The 18,373-nt window shown below is 45.5% G+C and overlaps 1 protein-coding gene across 1 annotated transcript in view; it reads right to left on the bottom strand.

The window, feature by feature from the left end:
- The window catches only part of XPO6 (exportin 6), a 39,255-nt gene that overhangs the window by 8,298 nt on the left and 12,584 nt on the right, over window positions 1–18,373 (bottom strand). The window contains exons 6-16 of the mRNA XM_009959045.2: window positions 17,095–17,548; window positions 13,526–13,652; window positions 12,623–12,732; window positions 10,178–10,286; window positions 8,798–8,890; window positions 6,446–6,515; window positions 4,559–4,718; window positions 3,763–3,855; window positions 2,188–2,332; window positions 1,632–1,778; window positions 652–841 (exon numbers count right to left, since the gene is read on the bottom strand). Coding sequence (XP_009957347.1) covers window positions 652–841; window positions 1,632–1,778; window positions 2,188–2,332; window positions 3,763–3,855; window positions 4,559–4,718; window positions 6,446–6,515; window positions 8,798–8,890; window positions 10,178–10,286; window positions 12,623–12,732; window positions 13,526–13,652; window positions 17,095–17,548 — 1,698 coding nt within the window. The remainder of the gene's footprint in view (window positions 1–651; window positions 842–1,631; window positions 1,779–2,187; window positions 2,333–3,762; window positions 3,856–4,558; window positions 4,719–6,445; window positions 6,516–8,797; window positions 8,891–10,177; window positions 10,287–12,622; window positions 12,733–13,525; window positions 13,653–17,094; window positions 17,549–18,373) is intronic.

Raw genomic sequence — 18,373 nt, 5'->3', positions numbered from 1 at the left:
CAAACCACCCTCTCCCATGCTCCTGCCCTGCACACAGCTGAGCAGCATGTCAGGTTTGTCACACACTGTGACACTGCATACTTCTAAACAATTTTTAAAACTATTCCTAAAAAAAGAGACACACCCAAAAGCAGTCCCAAAACATACACAGAAGCTTCCAAAGGTCCCTGGACCTCACCAGTCCAGGGCTCTCCTCCTACATATATAAATCCTCTACAGTACTTCCAAGTCTGGAAGAAATTCTGATTTTCCCTCTTTAAGTTTTTATAACTATAATCTTCATTAACGCTGCCTCCAGTCAATGTTTCTAATACTACAGCACCCCAGCATTAGGCTGTTAGGCATTCCTAATGCAATCACTGCTATCCAAAGTTTTATCACAAACTTGATCCCACCTTCCCTTCATGACTGAGGAAAACAGTACTTTGATGGGAGAGTTTAAAGGTAAGACTGCCCTTCACACACCCACAGAAGAAGGGGGTCTCAAAAAAGAAAAAAAAAAATATAAATTGCTGCTTTCCTGTCCTCCCCCTATGCTAAATCCAGTTTTTTGGCCAAAATAATTATTGGAAAATCAGCTCAATGACACCTCCCAGCAGTCTGCGCTGCAGCGCTCAGAAGGCAGCACACACCAAGAAACTCAGTACTTACTGTCCTCCAGCTGCACCTTCCTCTGGGGCACGATGGCGTTGGATTTTAACTGGCGGTACTCCCTCGTGAGGGCAGAGATCAGGCTGGCGTGGTTGGTGGAGCGAACAGCCCACTGCTGCTCGCTCTCTGGGAGATTCGGCCAGGGCAGCAACAACACGTTTGACAGCGCTCTGCACACCAACACCTGGGCCTGGCGGCATCGAGACATGAAGCGAAGAGACAAAGTTTTATCGCATTTGCAATTCCATTTTTGCTAGAGCACAACCCTAGAGCGAACTGATGTCTCACGGCTGTCCAAGACAGCAGTGCTCACTGTTTGAGGAAAGAGTTCAACAGCAGAAGGTGAGCCCAAGGGAAAACCAGCAGCTCTGCAGGGTAAGAGACAAGTGAAGCTCCTTGACTTAAGGGCTGGAACCAGCGCCCAGCTCTGTCAGCCCTTCCCTGCAACAGTAAGTCTCTGCTCTTCATATTCATAAAAACAAAGGCACTACTTCCAGTACTCCTCGTCTGGTTTGCACACTAAGCTGCTCTGCTTGTACAGCACTTTATGCCTCCAGGGCAGCACACAATACAACCATATCCCAGCCTCCACTGTGGCTTTTCAACACTTCTGCAATATAAATACCAACTCAGAGTGAGGTATGTGGAGCACTAACATAAGTTTCACCAAAAACTCTTTCTGTATGTCAACATCGACGTGCCTGTACTGCGAAGATGATGCAGAATCAGGGACTGTGTCAGCAAGTGAGAACGGAGTAAGATTTAAGAGGTGCAATTGTGGGTTTTTTCTCATGCTGTTGCTTGAAATAGATCATTACCAACAAACTGCATCGCTGTGATTCCTGGATACCGACAGTACAGAGATACCTGCTGCCCCCACACCTCCAGCTGTGGTGGTGGTTGGTTTTTTTTAGGTAAGAGCCGAGGCACAGCTTCCCAAGGACACCTAATCTACCTTCTTCATGTTTGAAACAAATCACCTTATCAGGAAGCCGCTGAGCAGAAGTGTCTGTGATCCTGTTGAACACCTTCTGTACTGCTGGGATGCTGATCAAGAACACTGGTCGCACTGTGGTGGCTAAAGAGACGAGCAGGTGGCACGCAGACAGCAGCAGCTTCTCCTGCACCTGAAACAGAAGGTGGTCAGGCTTCTCAGTAACAGCCCCCACAGAACCATGCAACACTGGCACCAGAGAGCACACTGAGCTGCCGTTACCAGGTTTTTGCAAGACACTTTATAGCATTTATTTGCCAGTCAGAGCACAGGTCAGTCCCCTTAATACCACGGAAGGGAGATTTCCCTCCTTTCAAGCCACAGAATCATTAGACTGAGTTATATGCCTGTAAGTCACTTGCTCTTGTATCAGCTTGACCTACAGTGCTGTTTAGAACTGCTCATGGTCTCACCCAGGACAGACATCCAGCTCTCGGACTGATTCACATCAGCATGGTCCAGAGCAGACCCTTAAACATCTGAACACAACAGCCCCGCCACTGGGTGGAAGCCCAGCCTCAGCCCAGCCCTGCCGAAGGTACCTTAGAGCTGATGAGGGGTGTGATAGCCTCCAGGGTGGTGGAGACGAGAGAGATGAACTGCTCCGGGTTCTGCCGGTGCACTTCGCTGTAGAACTGCGCCAGCCAGTGCGCGTAGGCCTGCAGCGCCGCCAGGGACTGCGCGTGGCTGCGGAGGAGCAGAGCAAGGGTCAGGCACACCGGCGGGACAGGAGGTACACGAGCAGGACAGCTGCAGAAGGGCTCGAGGCCTGAGCATAGTGGGTAGTTTTGACAGCACACTGGGAAAGAATATCAGTATTCTCAAAGCTGGCAGCTTTTTCTTTAAAAATTGTTTACTGCTATTTTTTTTGGTCCTTATCCTGCACATTCACGGCATATTTAAAGGTGTGCTGTAACCGGACTCGCTCACTGAGCAATAGTATTAAGGCAAAGGTATAAACTGATAAGGTCAAATCATAATCAACTGGTAGGTTGACCATAACCGTACTTTATAATTCTACTTTTGGCACAGCACCATATTAAGATTTTTGAGTCAGGACATTTCTTTGGGACCACACAGACAGGTGTCCTCCCAACATCTGACATTTGTTAGGCTAGCATCAGAAAATGGATCGTGGGTTTCTTCAGGGACATTGGACAGAGAAAAGGATGAAATCCCCTCACTAACAGATCATGAAAAGAACCTCCCAAATTATTTTAAAGCAGAAAAGGAAAGAGACCATTAAAAGAACATCACCTGCACAAAACTCAGTGCTAGTAACTTGGATTATCATGAGAAATCTAGGCAACTACATGACAAAATTAGTGGGGGAGCTGCTATACGTGCCATTGCAAACTAGAACAAGCACTTGACACGGTCGAAAGGACAACCTGAAATTCTGGTCACAAAACACCAGCTGGTAGGGAACAGGTATGTACTCCACAGCCTTGGGAATGACAGGTCTCTAAAAGGCTGTCAGAGTGGTGTGGTATTATTAGCAGCATCAAGATTTCACACTTAACGTCAACTTCTGGATCAAAGGCATTACTTTCTTTCAGCAATGGCCTGCACAGCTGGAAGGCATGTATTTGTCTTGGAAGCCAAGGACTTGAAACCCTGTACTAGGAAAAACATCTTTTCCCTGAGCCATAGATCTGAATTTGGTAGCAAAAAATCCATAAACTGGAACTATACACGGACAGTGGATCCATTTCTTAAAATACCACTTCTGTAACACTCGTTTCATCATTTAATCACACTGCAAGAGAACTAAGCTTTTACAGCCATCGGTACAGGGCAGAATAACAGTTTGCTGTTAGAGCTAATACAGTGGGCATTTTTACTTCTCGTCACAAATATGTTTTTCTTTAAATAACCCAAGCACATCAATTTGAGGAAAGAGTGGTCCAAAATGCTGGCAGCAGCCTTGGCCTTCAACAGTTAAAAGAAGGGGCCCTCGTGGTTAGCTAGCAACCACCGAGACGCACTTGACGCACTTGTCAGAACGTTTGCCAAGCAAGTGGTTAAAGCACCAGGCCGAGGAGATCTAACGCTTCCTCCACCTCACGCAGGTACCAAATTTGGATACGACCATTTGCAGTGTCTCTCGTACTCACACATCGATAAGGTCAGGTTTCAATACCGATGGTACTGCAGTTTCGATGTTGTACAGTTTAATCTGGGATCCATACAGCGTCACTTTCACCAACCTGGAAGCGAACACATATGGCAGTGTAAAGGGACCGTAAGATGGATATACACACGTACAAATCCCCTCAAACATCGTATTTAAATGCAGCTCTTTGCAGGTCCGTGTCAATATTTAGCTAATACGTCGACAAGTTCCAGACCATTTAGCTGAAAATAATTCAGAGCCTATTTCACTGTTCATGGTAAGACACAGCAAGTACGATGTTCCTGTATGGAAATGAAAAAACATAACCAAGGCAGCTGCGTAAAGCCCTGTAATTCTGTAATTTGCAACTATGTGCTAATTAAGTTTCTTGGAGGGGAAGAATCAAATGATGTCTGCCTTTCAGACAGGTCTTTTCATTTAAGAAAATAGATTTTGGTGATTTATCTTGGAGAGATACAACTCTAAAGTAATCAAACTCTACATCTCATTTCGTTGCATCACAAATGCTGGAAAACAAGTACCTCAATCTTTTTGTGACTGATTTTATTTAATCCCTCCTATTAGTTATTTCTTTGGTTAAGGATTTAGAAAGCCACCTGGGAAACTTAGCACTAATGAATGTAACAATTCAGGTTCTGGCCATCACGTTCTTTGTATCTCAATTTAATCATAACAAGGGGAGGCAGAAAGAAACCTCGGTTTTCCCACTCACTGCAGTGGTGACAACTGCTCCTTGTACTGGTGAAGGGAGAGCAAACTCCCCCTCCTGTACCTACCTCTCCACCACTGTAAGAGCATCGTTGAACCTGGCAGCGAACACATCCCCAATGAAGTACTCTGCTAAACGCCCAACGGCCTGCAGCAAGGAGCTCAGGTCCCTCAAGGAGCAGTGCAACCGGCGGCAATCGTTCTCCGCAGTGATGTTCAGCCTGTGACCTGACACGACATCACGGTTCATTAGCCATGAAGCCAAAAGACCTGAGTGTAAATACTCGCTTGTGCTCACAGCCACTGACTAAGAGCCCAGCAGCCTGAAAACCTCATACTTTAAAACCTCGTGCGAGAAAGAACACTAACCTTGTGACTAATACATGCAGCTCTTTGGGACAGGAAACCCAATTACAAAGCTACAGGAAACGCAAAGTTTATTCTAATTACATTACAAGCATTCTTCTTAAATTAGCTCGGCAGTGGGTCACAGTTCAAGTCAAAGCACTGTCCAAGTGACTGAAATACTCAAACTGGGTAAGACCGGTTCAGCTCTCCCGACTGCCACACTTCATGTTCCTCTTTAAAGGCTGAAATGGATGTGACCAGCTATTTCAGCCTTTTACACGTTTCTTTTCTTTTCTTTGGTACTAATACCTATAGAAAAAGGAGCCTTTTTGGTTACCCGTTGACATCAAAAAGCAATCCCAGCTCTGCAGAGAAGGTCCTTTCCCAGCTCCCTCTGCTGGCTAGAGAGCAGAAGTGTATTTGGAACAAGAGCGTATTTGCTTCTGAGGTGGTTATTTACCTTCATATTTCTCCGATATAAGAAACACACTGATAAGTAGGTTTGCCAGCCTTACTACCCATGCAAGCTTCCCACCACTCAGCTGCACATATCTGGTCTCCAAACATTCCAGACATTTCCCTAAAACAGCAAACACGTTCTGCAATGCCACAGTTCAAAGAAAATCTGCTTTTCTTTCTGCTGCCCGTATTTAATCTCGGATTAAGTTTTCAGCAACAAGCTTGCCATTTCATACCACCGGCACCCGCGTACTGTCATCCGAACCCCCAGCTGCATCTGAGCTACTTCTCCTGACCCATTAGCTGAACAGCCAGCCTGCATGACAGCTTGTTATACAGACTGTTGCTAGAGCATTGAAAACCTACACATTGCTTACACCCTAGGTCTGAAATGATCCTAAAATTGGAAGTATTTTTTCCTGAACTGTCTATAACACAATCACCAATCTGTCATGTACAGGAGTATTGAAGATGTAACAGATTCCTTTACTGGTCAAACCTGAAAACTTAAATATAACCTTAGTCACAATCTTCCCTCATACAGATCTCCCTACTAGTACTTTCCTTATTTCTCAGGAAGCAGCAACAAAGCTATGCTCATGCTTTTTATTCAGTTGAGAGCACTGGTATCTTTGTGAAGTACTTTACACATGAAGATTCCTGAATGCCAGCTAGATACATCTTCAGCAACTACTACTACATCCTGAATACTTCATCTTCTCATTGACTCACAATGGTTTTAATTCAAGCCTAAATAAAAATTCTCCCATGGTGGACAACTTCACACCAGATTTGAGCCCAAAGCAAACAGGAGTGTGACCCTTATTGAGGTAAGTTTTAGTGGGAGGGGGGAAAAGTAACCATTATCCATCCACGTTACTGTAGTAGTTGATGCTGCATACCTTAACACATATAGTATCTTCATTTCAAGTACTAGACCAAGGGAAGAACCATACCAATAAAAAAAATAAATCACATTATTAGATCTTTGCCTGCTATTGGAGTTTAACTACTGAGCCATGAGACACCATACAGGTGTTCAGATCCTCAACAGGACATGGAAGGAGCAACATCAAAGCAGGTCTGAAGTGTTTTTGTAATCAGCTATTCAAAGAGCGAGGACCACAGTGCTGGACAGGGGTTATTACCTGTCCCTGAAGTGACCACAAACTGCTGGAGTCCCAGATACACCTCCAAGTTATCTTGCAGAACTGGAAACTAGGAGAGACAAGAAACAAGCATGATTTTGGGGACATGGCAGACATTTAACACCCAACTACTAACTACTCATTTAGAGCACAGTTCTCTGATTTCCCCCTAGTGCTTTCAAAGAGACATTCAGAGAACAGGGCAAGTTGCTAGGTTCCGGGCTGATCCTGCACACCACAGCTTCTCACGGCTCCATAGCTGTCATGGAAACAATAAAGATCACCAGAAGGCACTTCTCTGCAGTAGCACTCCCTTTTCCCACCAATACCAGCAATCAGCCTAACAAGACAGAGGCCTGACAAGTGTAGGTGATGGCACGGCATGCCACCGGCATGAACACACAGATGGGTGTGTAACCCAGACGGAACAGAGCAGAGGAAAGACAGCCTGGGGTGCAGGAAGCCTGCGCTGCACCCACCTCACCCGTACATATCAGCTTCCCAAAATGCAGCTACTAAAATATTTCAACCAAAGCAACTGGGTTCAGTGCCTCTGTAAGGGGGTACAGAAGGGACGTGCTGCAGCACTCTGCCGGCAAGCTGCAGGCTGCATCAAGAACAGCTGAAGCCCCACAGGGAAAGCAGCCAAGGGAGCAAACACCACAGCCGTCATGCATCCTGGTCTAGGAACAGGGTGTTAGCCCAGCTCCATCACCCAGGGCTGACAGCAAATGCGCCTGATCCTGGCGATACTTCAGCTGAGCAACAGGTCACGCTACCATGAGGGAGTGTGCTGTACACACAGACCAGGAAACCCTCTAAGTAGCTTTCAGACAGCCAAGGTACTTCAGTGACCTGTATTAAGAGATGATTTGTGCTGTACCTGAATGCACTTGTATATGTACAAGACAAAATTGCACACTGACCTTTTCCTCATAGACACCCCATCAGAAAGAATATTTCCCAACCCCTTCAGTTTGGCACAGTTCTACTTAATTTCTATTGGCAAAAGTCACCACATTTGAGGTGGTTCACTCCTCCATCAGCAGAAGGAACTGCAGCCTTTCATTGTCCAGCACGGGACAGAGCACGGGCAGCTGCTGCAAGTTGTTTTGATTATGTGCTACTGACAGACTAGTCACTGCACGGAACAGCACTGCAGACTACTGTGGAAGCACAAGAAACTGCTTGAGCACCTCCCAGATTATCAAGCATACAAGAATGAACTAATGCAGGGCTCAAGAAAGCACTTGCTATCAAGTTTCTAACATGCTGTGCCTAATTAACAGTTCAGTGTCTTTGCAAACAGCAGGAGGAGAACTACTGAAAAAAAAACCCAACACAACATATAGTTATGTTGTTAATGTGCTGCTTTAAAGAAGCCTCATGCTCTTCACCATATGACCCATATGCTCACCGAAAGAGCTGCTCCATTTGTTTGCCTCTTGCTGACTCTTGCCAAGCCACCACACTGCAGAGGAACTTCCACTTTCACATGCAGACTATTTTGTTCACTACTTCAGAGTTTCTAGTAAGAGGGTGCTACTGCTCAGCTCAGTCAGAATGTTTCTTAAATAAAAATATCAATTAAAGAAAGCAGTTCAGGTCAGGCATCTTCCGCCTCTGCAGCAGCTCAATTTTCTCTGCTTCTTGGGAATATGGTTCAGAGGTCTGGGTATGCCGTGTCTCCAGCAGAACTAGTAGACTTGCTTTGAGATCCCACTGCTATACTTGCTGTTCTGCTTACTCAGAGAAAAGGCACCAACTACTCTGAATTTTGGGCTCCACTGCCCTCAAGATGATCTCCTCAGAAACCATTTATAAGTGCTACAAACCCAGGCAACATTTACACCACCAGTTCTAGCAACACCAGTGGCACTAGCTGGAGAGAAGCACTTAGCTGTGTTTATCGTCTGAGACACTCTTTCCAGCATCTGTATCTAGCCTTTAATTTAAACAAAGATTTCGCTCTCCTTAAAGCCCTAATGACACTCTCATCTGTCCAATTCGCAGAGCTGCCTCCTAACAAAAAGGCCAAGATAAACAGGAGTGAAAGATTGCTGCCAAATATTTACGCTTTGAAAGATGGGAATTTCTGAAGAGCTTAGTGTCCAGCAAGTAGGGCTCAGATCCTCACTGAAGTACCCTCTTTAAAACACACCAAGAAATCTGAAAAAGCCAAAACCCAAGCTTTTCCTTTCAATTTGTGGTCTCGCCTTGCCAAGTTTTGCATCCAAAAAGAAATCTCCCTACTTGTTTTTTGGCACTGCGGCCTCTATCAAACAGCTTGCAACAAACTCCAGCAGTTGGTGCTCATTTCACATTCCACTTTTGGTCTGGATAATTACTTACTAGTGTGGAGAAGGCATGAGTTGGCAAGAGCTCCATGACTTTTGCAACCACTTCCAAGCTCTGGCGCAAGTACCGCTGCCACTCAGTCTGCTGCTGCGGGAAGAAAGACCAAGGTAAGCACAGCACTTCCAGAGGGAAACGGATGGCTTTGTGTAGACTAGGAGGTCTTAAACGACCCTTGGGACACGTTAGCTTCTTGCCAGAGCTTGGCTTTTGCAGACACCCAGGTACTGAAGCGATACTGCTCTTATGGTTCCCATATGCTGCTAGACATCTGATGGAGAACAACTTTGCCAACCCATGCTTTGGGCACGTGTGCGTGTGTTTCCCTGGAGTGATGAGGCACAAGCCTTCACTCCTAAAGCACAGCTACTGCTCAGATGACACACATTCGTTATGCAGAACCACCCGCCCGTCCAGTGCTCTGGTCTCATCCGCTTTGGCCACCTGCTCCACTTGTACATTTATCAGCATTGAGATAATGTTTACCAATACTGACTTAGGAGAAATAAGCTTAAACGAAAGCACCAACAATATATACAGCTTAAAGCTTTTGTCTCAGAGATACTTCATCATTTAAATTAAAAAAGCAACCAGACACAGAATCACAGAATGGTTTGGGTTGGAAGGGATCTTGAAGCCCATCCAGTTCCAACCACCCTGACAAGGGCAGGGACATCTTCCACCAGATCAGGTTGCTCCAAGCCCCATCCAGCCTGGCCTTGAACACTGCCGGGGAGGGGGCAGCCACAGCTTCTCTGGGCAACCTGTGCCAGTGTCTCACCATTCTTGTAGTGAAGAATTTCTTCCTAATATCCAATATAAATCTTCCCTCTCTCAGTTTGAAATCGTTACCCCTCATGTTATCACCACACCCCCTGATCAAGAGTCCCTCCCCACCTTTCCTGCAGCCCCCTTTCAGCACTGCAAGGCCGCTCTAAGGTCTACCCAGAGCCTTCTCTTCTCCAGGCTGAACACCTCCAACTCTCTCAGTCTGTCCTCACAGGGGAGCTGCTCCAGTCCCCTGAGCATCTTTGTGGCCTCCTCTGGACCTGTTCAAGCAGGTCCATGGCTTTCTTGTGCTGAGGGCCCTGGATGCCTGATGCCTCTGATAATCAGAACATAAGTATCTATACTTTTTCCCCCACAGGAACAGAGTTAAAAACAAAGGTCATGTCTTTTCAGTGTGACTTTAAGTACATTTTTGTCAAAAGCATTTCATGCTGCTTTAAACCCCAAACCCCACACAGAATGGAGGGAAGACGCAGCTGTCTAGCTTGCCCTCCAAAATACAAGCTCTGGGAAAGACGTGCCAGGTGTTACCAGTGCAAGAGTTAATATCGGGACCTGTAGCTGTCCGTGGTCAACTCTGCTCCTTACATCATCATCCAGTGTCTCGTCATCCAGCTCCTCCAGCTGTGCCTGGTTATACCTGAACTGGATTCGATTCAACACCTCTGTCAGCAACAGAACCAAGGCGTCTTCGTACCTGTGACCATGGAGAAGACAGAGCAAGAGTCTGGTAAAACAATTCTGCAGAGGTTGCTGGGCCCATGGCCCTTCCAGCAGAGGACATATGCAAAACAGATGATGGTTTAAAGCGGGCCACTGCAAAGAGCCTGCCCCACAGCTCGACGGGTTCGGTGAGGAAACACCAAGGAGAGGTGGGAACAAGAGAATCATGTCATTTCAGGTCACAAGCTACCTGCAAGGGAAGAACCTCGGTAATATCTGATACCCCTCTACCTCTGAAAGGAAAAGGGAGAACTGTTAGCAACAGAAGCAGCCCAAGAGTTCAAAACAGGAAAGGTAGGAGTGGCTTGCCAGGAAAAAGAGCGGACATGCATGAACAGGAGGCACCAAGAGCCTCTGGTTGCTTAAGCTGCTCCTCAGTGGCCTGTCTGGGGCTCTGGTTTGCGGGCAGTGAATGAAGAACAGATGAAACAGGGCAGAGGTATTGCTGCCTATCTCAAAAGGGGGCCTCCCCTGAGGCTATTGGTTCTGCTATCCTCTTTCCCTACACTGTCAGCCAAAGAATTCAGGCCCTTGTCCTCTGAAACAAAGCCAGTGCTTTTTCTGCTTGTACTGTAACACTAAAGGCATGTCACTGAAGGGTATCTTTTCATCTCTTGGAGCTATGAAGCTGGTACAGAGTGCAGAAGACCCTCCTTCTCATTGATCACCTAAGAAGATGCCAAGCTGCAAAATTAGCACGGAGCCACCTGAGCATGCAATCATTCCTGGTGACACAACCAAGGTTCAGGGATTTCCAGGGAGTTTGGTTTGCTTGTTCGTTTTAAAAACGTCTTTTCTCAAAACAGCTGGGGTCCAATGCAAAAAGTCATGTTCTTTTCGAGGTGAGATCAGGTTGGAAAATTAGGCACGAGCATACACTAACAGATGCAGAGCATGATGCAACCCAAGCATCCGACTAGTCAGCTGTGTCATTAGCTAAGCAGCTGAAAGCTCTCCGCGCAAGGTGGCTGAATTACCATCTTTTCTCTAATCAGATGACGTAACTCTGTATTTGGCAACTTATCCAGTAGTAGAAGTTGTATTGTGTCCAAAATGCAAAGTTTACAAACCACAGAACAGGAAACTTCATCTGTGCTCCTGTGGTGTAACCACTCCCAGCCTGTCAAGTTGCAGCGTTTACAGAGCATACAGGAAGCTGTAGCTGTCGAAGTTGTCACTAGGGACAGGTAGTTCTGACAAAACAGCACAAGCTTCAACCACTGATATGCTTGTTTTATTTGTTTTACAGTCAGACATATCTCCTAGGGACAGCTATTGTTTGTCTTACTTTGCTCCGTAACAAACTGCTCGACCCAAAGATAACACACATGACAGGCACATTAGCCAGATGAAGACGAGCACAACACCCAGGCAGAGTTCAACAGCATTAGGCAGAGAGCAGGAAATTAGGAACAAATTATAACAAAAGTTCAAATGCAAACACCTACTACTTGAGAAATTAAAAAAACCACAGTTCCCAGGCTGAAAGGAAGAGAGCTGGCTGGGGTAAGCTAGTTCCACATTTGCTCTTCGTGGTTTTGATGCCAGGCTGTCTTTCAAAAGCCAACCACTTTATTTAGTGTGCTCAAGGGAAAGAGCTTCCTTCTGCACTTAGCAGAACATAACGTGGCAGAAGCCATGGCACTTTCAAGCCTCCAAAACTTGAACAAGATATCAGTATATTCACCAGATTTAAAAAATGGCAGCACAGGGACTGTTATCAAAAGAGAGCCACCCATTTCAGGACACAGCACCTACAAAGGAAGGGCTGACAACCACTATTGCAATTGATGCACACAACTAGCATCACAGGTAAGCAAGTGGACCTTTTAACTGCCAAACATCCTATTTCTCAGAAACACATCCTCCATTTAAACAGGAATTTTAAAATCCTATTCAAACAAAAATTTTTTTCCTAATTCATTAATTAGTTGTATGAGCTGGGTAAACACTCACTAGGCAACTTACTCTGTGGTGTCCTCCTCTAACATGTGCTAATAGGCGCTCTAAAATTTGCTAAATGTGTCACAGCTCTATTTTAGACTGCAAAGCTTTCTTTCTCCGGCTCCTACGTTCACACACAACATACGCACGTGACTATTTTTCCACCCTAACTTGCTCAGTCTGAACTCTCTTGAATGAGTGTGAAACAGTGAAGTTTACTGTTTTCATACTTCATGATTTTAGAAAAAGGAAGGACTAAACCACACGTGAAGCTGGAGTAAGCAATAGCCTATGTCCCAGCCCTTCCATGGTGCCCATGAAGTCTCTTTGCAGCTGTCATACCCCGACAGCTTCCCCACCACTTACCTGTTGAGTACTGCTTCTTTGTCTGCCAGACGGCTTTTAATTTTGCTAGTCAGGTAGTCCAAGAAGAGTGTCCAGATGTCTAAGCAAGAAAAGTAACCTTCATGGGTAGGCTGAAACACACCAAAATCCACAGTGAATATCACGAGCTACGGCAAGACTGACTTCACACAATGAAAATACAAGTTAGTGTGTACTTCAATCCAGGGGAAGAACGTCTTTATTGAAAAATTTCTAGGTCACTGGAGAGATTTATAGCTGTCAAAAGATGAGCAGGAGTTTTTGCACATGGGTGGGAACCCAGCAATTACAAGGCTGGTCTTGGCATTAGTCCATCTCATGGCTTGCTGCATCGGCTTCTAGCATGTTCTAAGTCTGCTTCCTCGTCGGTATTCACATGGGGGGTCAACAGAGCTGAGCTGCATTGTGAGAGCTTCTACAGCAAGCTAACACGTACCAAAAGCCACACGGTTTGGGTTTGTTTTTTTTAATATTAAACCTAAAAGCTACAAGGAAAGCCTCAGATACAGCAAAAGCAGTAGATTCAGGAGAAAGAAAAGCATCCCCAAACAGAAACAAGCAAGCAGAGAGACTTTTCCAGACAACATTGTCCATTCCAAAGACTAGCAAAAAACCAGAAAAGCAGAAGCAAAAGCAAGAAGTTACACCACCAGTTAAGTTGTTCTTGCAAGGTAACTCCGTGTGACCCCTATCTCCAACTAAATCCAAGAGCACATTAAGCCATTTCCAAGTTCCCAGCGCTACTGAAGAAGCACCAGTAAGACAAGTTAATTGCTTTTCTCTGGCTTAACTTTAGGTATCAACTTCTCTGGGGAAAAACAAGCTAGTCCTGTTGTAGAAGACAACGGAACAGACTGGGGAAAAAATGATGTCACAGGGCTGTACCTGATGGAAAGTGTATTTGAACAACAGTGCCAGAAATTCAACCACGGGGAACTGGGAGTAGGACTCAATTCTTCGTAGGTGGACGCTCACAAAGAGACGGAGAAAATCCGTAAACTTCTCAATGTAGCTACAAGGGAAAGGAGAAAACACAACTGAAAAAACATGAAGGATGCCACCACGGAAAGCAATTTCATTGAAATAGTGATAAAATTCACTCAAAATCCTTTCATTAAAAAGAAAGTTACAATTAACAGCCAGCAGAACAATTAAAATATAAAGCCCTGCAACAATTACCTACAGGACGGGCAACCCTTCATTCCATTAATACCTGAAACAGCAGAAAAGACAGTCTAGTCAAAAGCAACTTTAATATTCAGATAAATATAATTGAGTTCAACCAGGCCTGCAAATAAGCACAATCCCCACCCCCCACCCTAGAGAAAGAATTTAATAGCAAGGGTCATCTTACTGATGTAGATAGGATTAGTGAAATAAACTGTACCACTGGGGAATTCAGCTGGAAGCAAGAAGTTAATGCAGGAGTTAGCAAGGCACGTGTTAAATTTACACAAGGTAGGGGGAGAGCCATGGAGCTGAGAACTGGAAAGGACGGTTTCTGCAGTGCAGACCTATCCCAAAGTTTCTGAACTGAGCCCTGGCTTTTGTGGCTGAATTCAACTATAAAAACAAATCTTCCTCCAAAACATAGGACTAACTCAATGTTTGGGACTGTACAAAGTGAAGGTCCAAAAACAAGCCTGCTACCAAAGTTTCAGGGAGTCCAGCAAGAGCACGACCGCGGTGCAAGCACTGAGGGTTCCTGAGGATGCAGCTGGGGAAAAAATACAAAGATCACAGTGGGGTAAGCTTTTCTTGGGGAATAAGAACACACCCTGCACAACACGGGCTTCATCAAGGCTGGAAATCGTCTCCATATCTATCTTTACAGAAAAGAGTTAAAACACTCCATCAGCACACGGGACCTACGCATCGCGGCATCATACACGAACAGCAAGAGCACCAGCAACCCCATGGCAAGGCTGCGCGTGGAGAAGTCCATCCTGTCCGTATGGCAAGAGCTCTAAAGTGCAAGAGTACTTCAAGTTTTTCTTTTAAATAAAAAGTTAGGCTTAGCAAATTTTCAGGCATGCATGAACAGGCTGGTTTTACTGTACCGCCTTGCTCTTCCCTTCTGTAAACGGTTTCTTTTGGGTGGGACCTCACTCTTTCTAACGAAAACTCACTCAAGACCAGACAGATTGCCAGCTAACAAAAAAGCCGCAGCACTGCTGGTCATTGTAAGCCTACAAAACCACATAATACTTTGAACAGGCCAAAAGATTAATTTCCTTTTTATTTGGCACTACCTACCTGACAAGAGATCACTAAACATACCTGATCACGGACCAAATGCTTCAAAAGTATAGCTAGCAAAAAAAGAGAGTCAAGACCCAAACACCTCCTTCATTCTTTTCATTTTTATTTTCTAAAGAGGCTCTGGTCTGAGACCAGTGAAATTCTTGGCCGCTCGCTCTGCCAGCCCCAAAGCCCCTTCTGCAGTAACCACCAAGCCATTGCTCGAATCCTCCCTAGCCATTTCACATATTTTGGGATCTTCATGTTAAAGCCAAACACAAATAAAGCAAAAGACACTTTAAGCTTACTCTTTTTCTGGACTAGTTTGGCAGCACCGACTGTTCAAGACACACTGATTTTGTAACAGAACAAAAATAACCAGCACCACAACAGGAAGGGGAGGAATGGACTCAGGGTGAGCAGGTTCTGAAGACAATTTCTTCAGTGCCGATTTTGTTCAGGATTTTGTTAGCCCAAGGCAAGATGACATTTGTCATAGGGTAACTTCTTTAGTTTTGGACATAAAAGTATAGTGATGCCCATAAGTGACAAAAGGAAAATCCTCGCATCCTTTTGCACAGAGAGGACAGAGTCAGCTCAGAGAAAGCTCTGCTCCTCCAGAAGCCAACTAGGCTTTTCCAGCCTCCAGAACATCTTAGTTACGTCCCTGTTTCAGACCTTAGCAATAAATAAAGAGGGGTCTCACAATTACAGATACCAACAGTCTCTGTGGATAACACATCTAAGCAGCAGAACATAACGATATGGCAACACCATCTCTGTGAGGGCCAACACAGCTACAGACCTCCCACAGCCTTGCCACTGAGGGCTGATTGATCTTTTCCATAAAAGAAAGTTAAACAAGGGATTAGGGGTTTCCAGAAGAGCTTTTCTGAAATCCAGAGCGTAACTCTTGGCTCTCTGCGCACGTAGCTTGTGTGCAAAGGTGGCAGAACTCTACACGTCTTCTTTCTAAGAAGCGAGTGATACCGAAGTTGGAGCAAGTTAGTAAAAAAAATGAGCAAGTAGAATTCACTGGTGAACAGAAGTCATGATTAATCTAGATTTACCATCCCAAAGTTATTCATGTATCTAAAGATACGGAAAAAGGGAATTTTACAGAAGAAACATGCAAGTCATCTCTACAAACTGGGCCCACAGTTTTTTTCCTAAATTTGTTTTTCCTCTTGGGTGTATATTAAAAAAAAACAAACAACAAAAACCCAAAAGCTCAAAAGCCTTGCTGCTGCATCGGGGAACAGAAATTTTAGACAGCAGTAACTTATTTCCACCATCATGTATCCGTAGCAAGATACTGAGCACATTCACACAGTTGCAACCTATCTGCCAGTGTCAGCGCCAGTCTGCCAGCCTTCCCATGACAGCAGGCCTGCAACGAGAGGCAGCGTCAAGTCATCACCTCTTCCACCACCCTGCCAACACGTGGATTCAACCGCTCAACACAACAGCAAGACAAGTCTCACTTTCTCTCCTACAAGTATGAATATCCAATATGAAAGCGTCAAGCTGTTTTAGGCAACAAGGATGATAGTAACTTTCTGGAAAATGATGCTACGCAGCCTCCTGAGCTGCTGCCGCCTCCCTGCTGCCGCCAGCGAGGCGTGCCAGACAGCCTCTGTGGTGGAGCCGTTCACTGCTGCTGTGAATGGAGCCCCCCAAGCCATCTTTCAGTGGCGTTTAAGAAAGTCAAAACAAAAAAGCAGTCAGAAATCGTCAGATCTCAATGAAGGGTAGGAAACTACTTCTATTTTCTTTCAAGTCATGACTCCCAGAATATCTACCCACTCTTTGTACGTTTGAGTTTAAGCAGAGAAGGCAGATACCGACCAGGAAAGGGAATACTGCAATGCCTTTACCTCACTGAGCCTCTTCTGTTTTCTGTTACAACTGAATGAAGGGCAGGTTCAGCTCTTGTGCCACCTCAGACCTGCAGTCAAACAGTAACGAACGGGGGAAAGGGGAGGAAGAGGACAGGAAAGAATACAAACCTGTGCCACCACGGTCCCTTAGCAAACTCAGCCCCTTACCAGAGCCTTACCTGTGGGCACCTACCTTTCTCCCTGTCTCCCCCAGCACAGTACTCTGAAAAAAAGGTGATTAGACACACCATGCATGACCGCAAAATAATACAGACAGTCCTTCAGAAAGCAAGAGGCCCTAGCACAGCTACTCAGCTGTTTGGTTGCTCTTACCTTTCATCCAGTTCCTCTAGCCGGCTCTTCACCGTATGGGCGTTGTTCTCCTTGGTAATCTTCTGCAGGAGGTAGAAAGTCTGCTGGAACATCCGTAGCAAGTACTCTTCAAACTCCATAGGCACGCAGTTCTTAGACATCAGTTCATTGATGCACGACATAGCCAAGACGCCAAGTCGGCCACGCTCCTGTCCCAACATGGAGTTCTGGCTGCTGCCGTTGACCGAAGACATCTTTCGAACACGGGTGTCGCAGCCAAAGCGAGCGAAGTGGAAAATGGTGGTGAGGAGTGATGGGGTGATACTAGTAGACAAAGGGATCCAGCTGAAGAGGTGTGCCAGGCACTCCAGTGCCAGGGAACATATATATTCACTTTCTGTATCAAGGATGGGGATTGGCTGGTTCAATAATTTGGCCGCACTGGGACTCTGCAACAGGCTACTTAACAGGTCACCTAGGAAACAAAGCACACATCTGCATTAGAGATCGGGGCAATTACCTTCACACGCTGAAACTGCCAGCCCTGGCTATAAAGCAAAAGCCATCAGAGCCTCTGGCATTCAGCACATTAGCTACAAAGGTTTGTCTGAGATGAACTAGCGATTTTTGTATTTGAGAATTTTCTGAAGTTTTGTTCAGATCTCACGTCAGATCAGAGCAGCTGATCAAACCAGCAAATGTTTAAGCAGCAGCTTCACACGGCCCTTCTAGCCTTACTGGGAAGCATGCTCCCACAGCGTTTTAGAAAACAGCAGTGCCACAGGGTGTATTTTAGGAATTTATTACAAAATTCACTCCCTTCACAAGGCCAAGCATCCTTGATGCAAGCTTGCACAAGTTCTCTGGCACATCTGTGTTACGCTGAACCGTGACAGAGTTCTTTCTGCTTGTGGATGATGCAAGAGCAGATGTTCTGTGTCAGACCAAAAAGCCTACTTAGCAGGGTACCTTTTCTTAGTGACCAAAACCCCATGGCTGGCACAGATCCCATTCCCCAGCCTCCAACCTCTCACATTACAAAGGTTTCCTGAGCCAGGTGGGGTTTGAAGAACTGTGCACAGCCTCAGGATTTACCTTCAGTGACTGTCCAGTCTCCAACTGAAGCCATGTAAACTTAGTATTCGCGGCATCCAGTGACAGAGTTCCACAGCTTAACTGCACATTGTGTAACAATGGTTTTTGTTTGGGACATGTCAGCTGCTAGTTTCATTTCCTACCTCCTACCAGAGAAAAGAAATAACCTCCTTCTATCCACCTTCTACATGTCACTCAACAGGTT

This window comes from Leptosomus discolor, chromosome 14 (genome assembly GCF_034619465.1).
Source record: "Leptosomus discolor isolate bLepDis1 chromosome 14, bLepDis1.hap2, whole genome shotgun sequence".
Taxonomy (NCBI): domain Eukaryota; kingdom Metazoa; phylum Chordata; class Aves; order Leptosomiformes; family Leptosomidae; genus Leptosomus; species Leptosomus discolor.
Note: the sequence above shows the minus strand (reverse complement) of the source record. Positions and strands in the feature narration are given on the sequence as shown.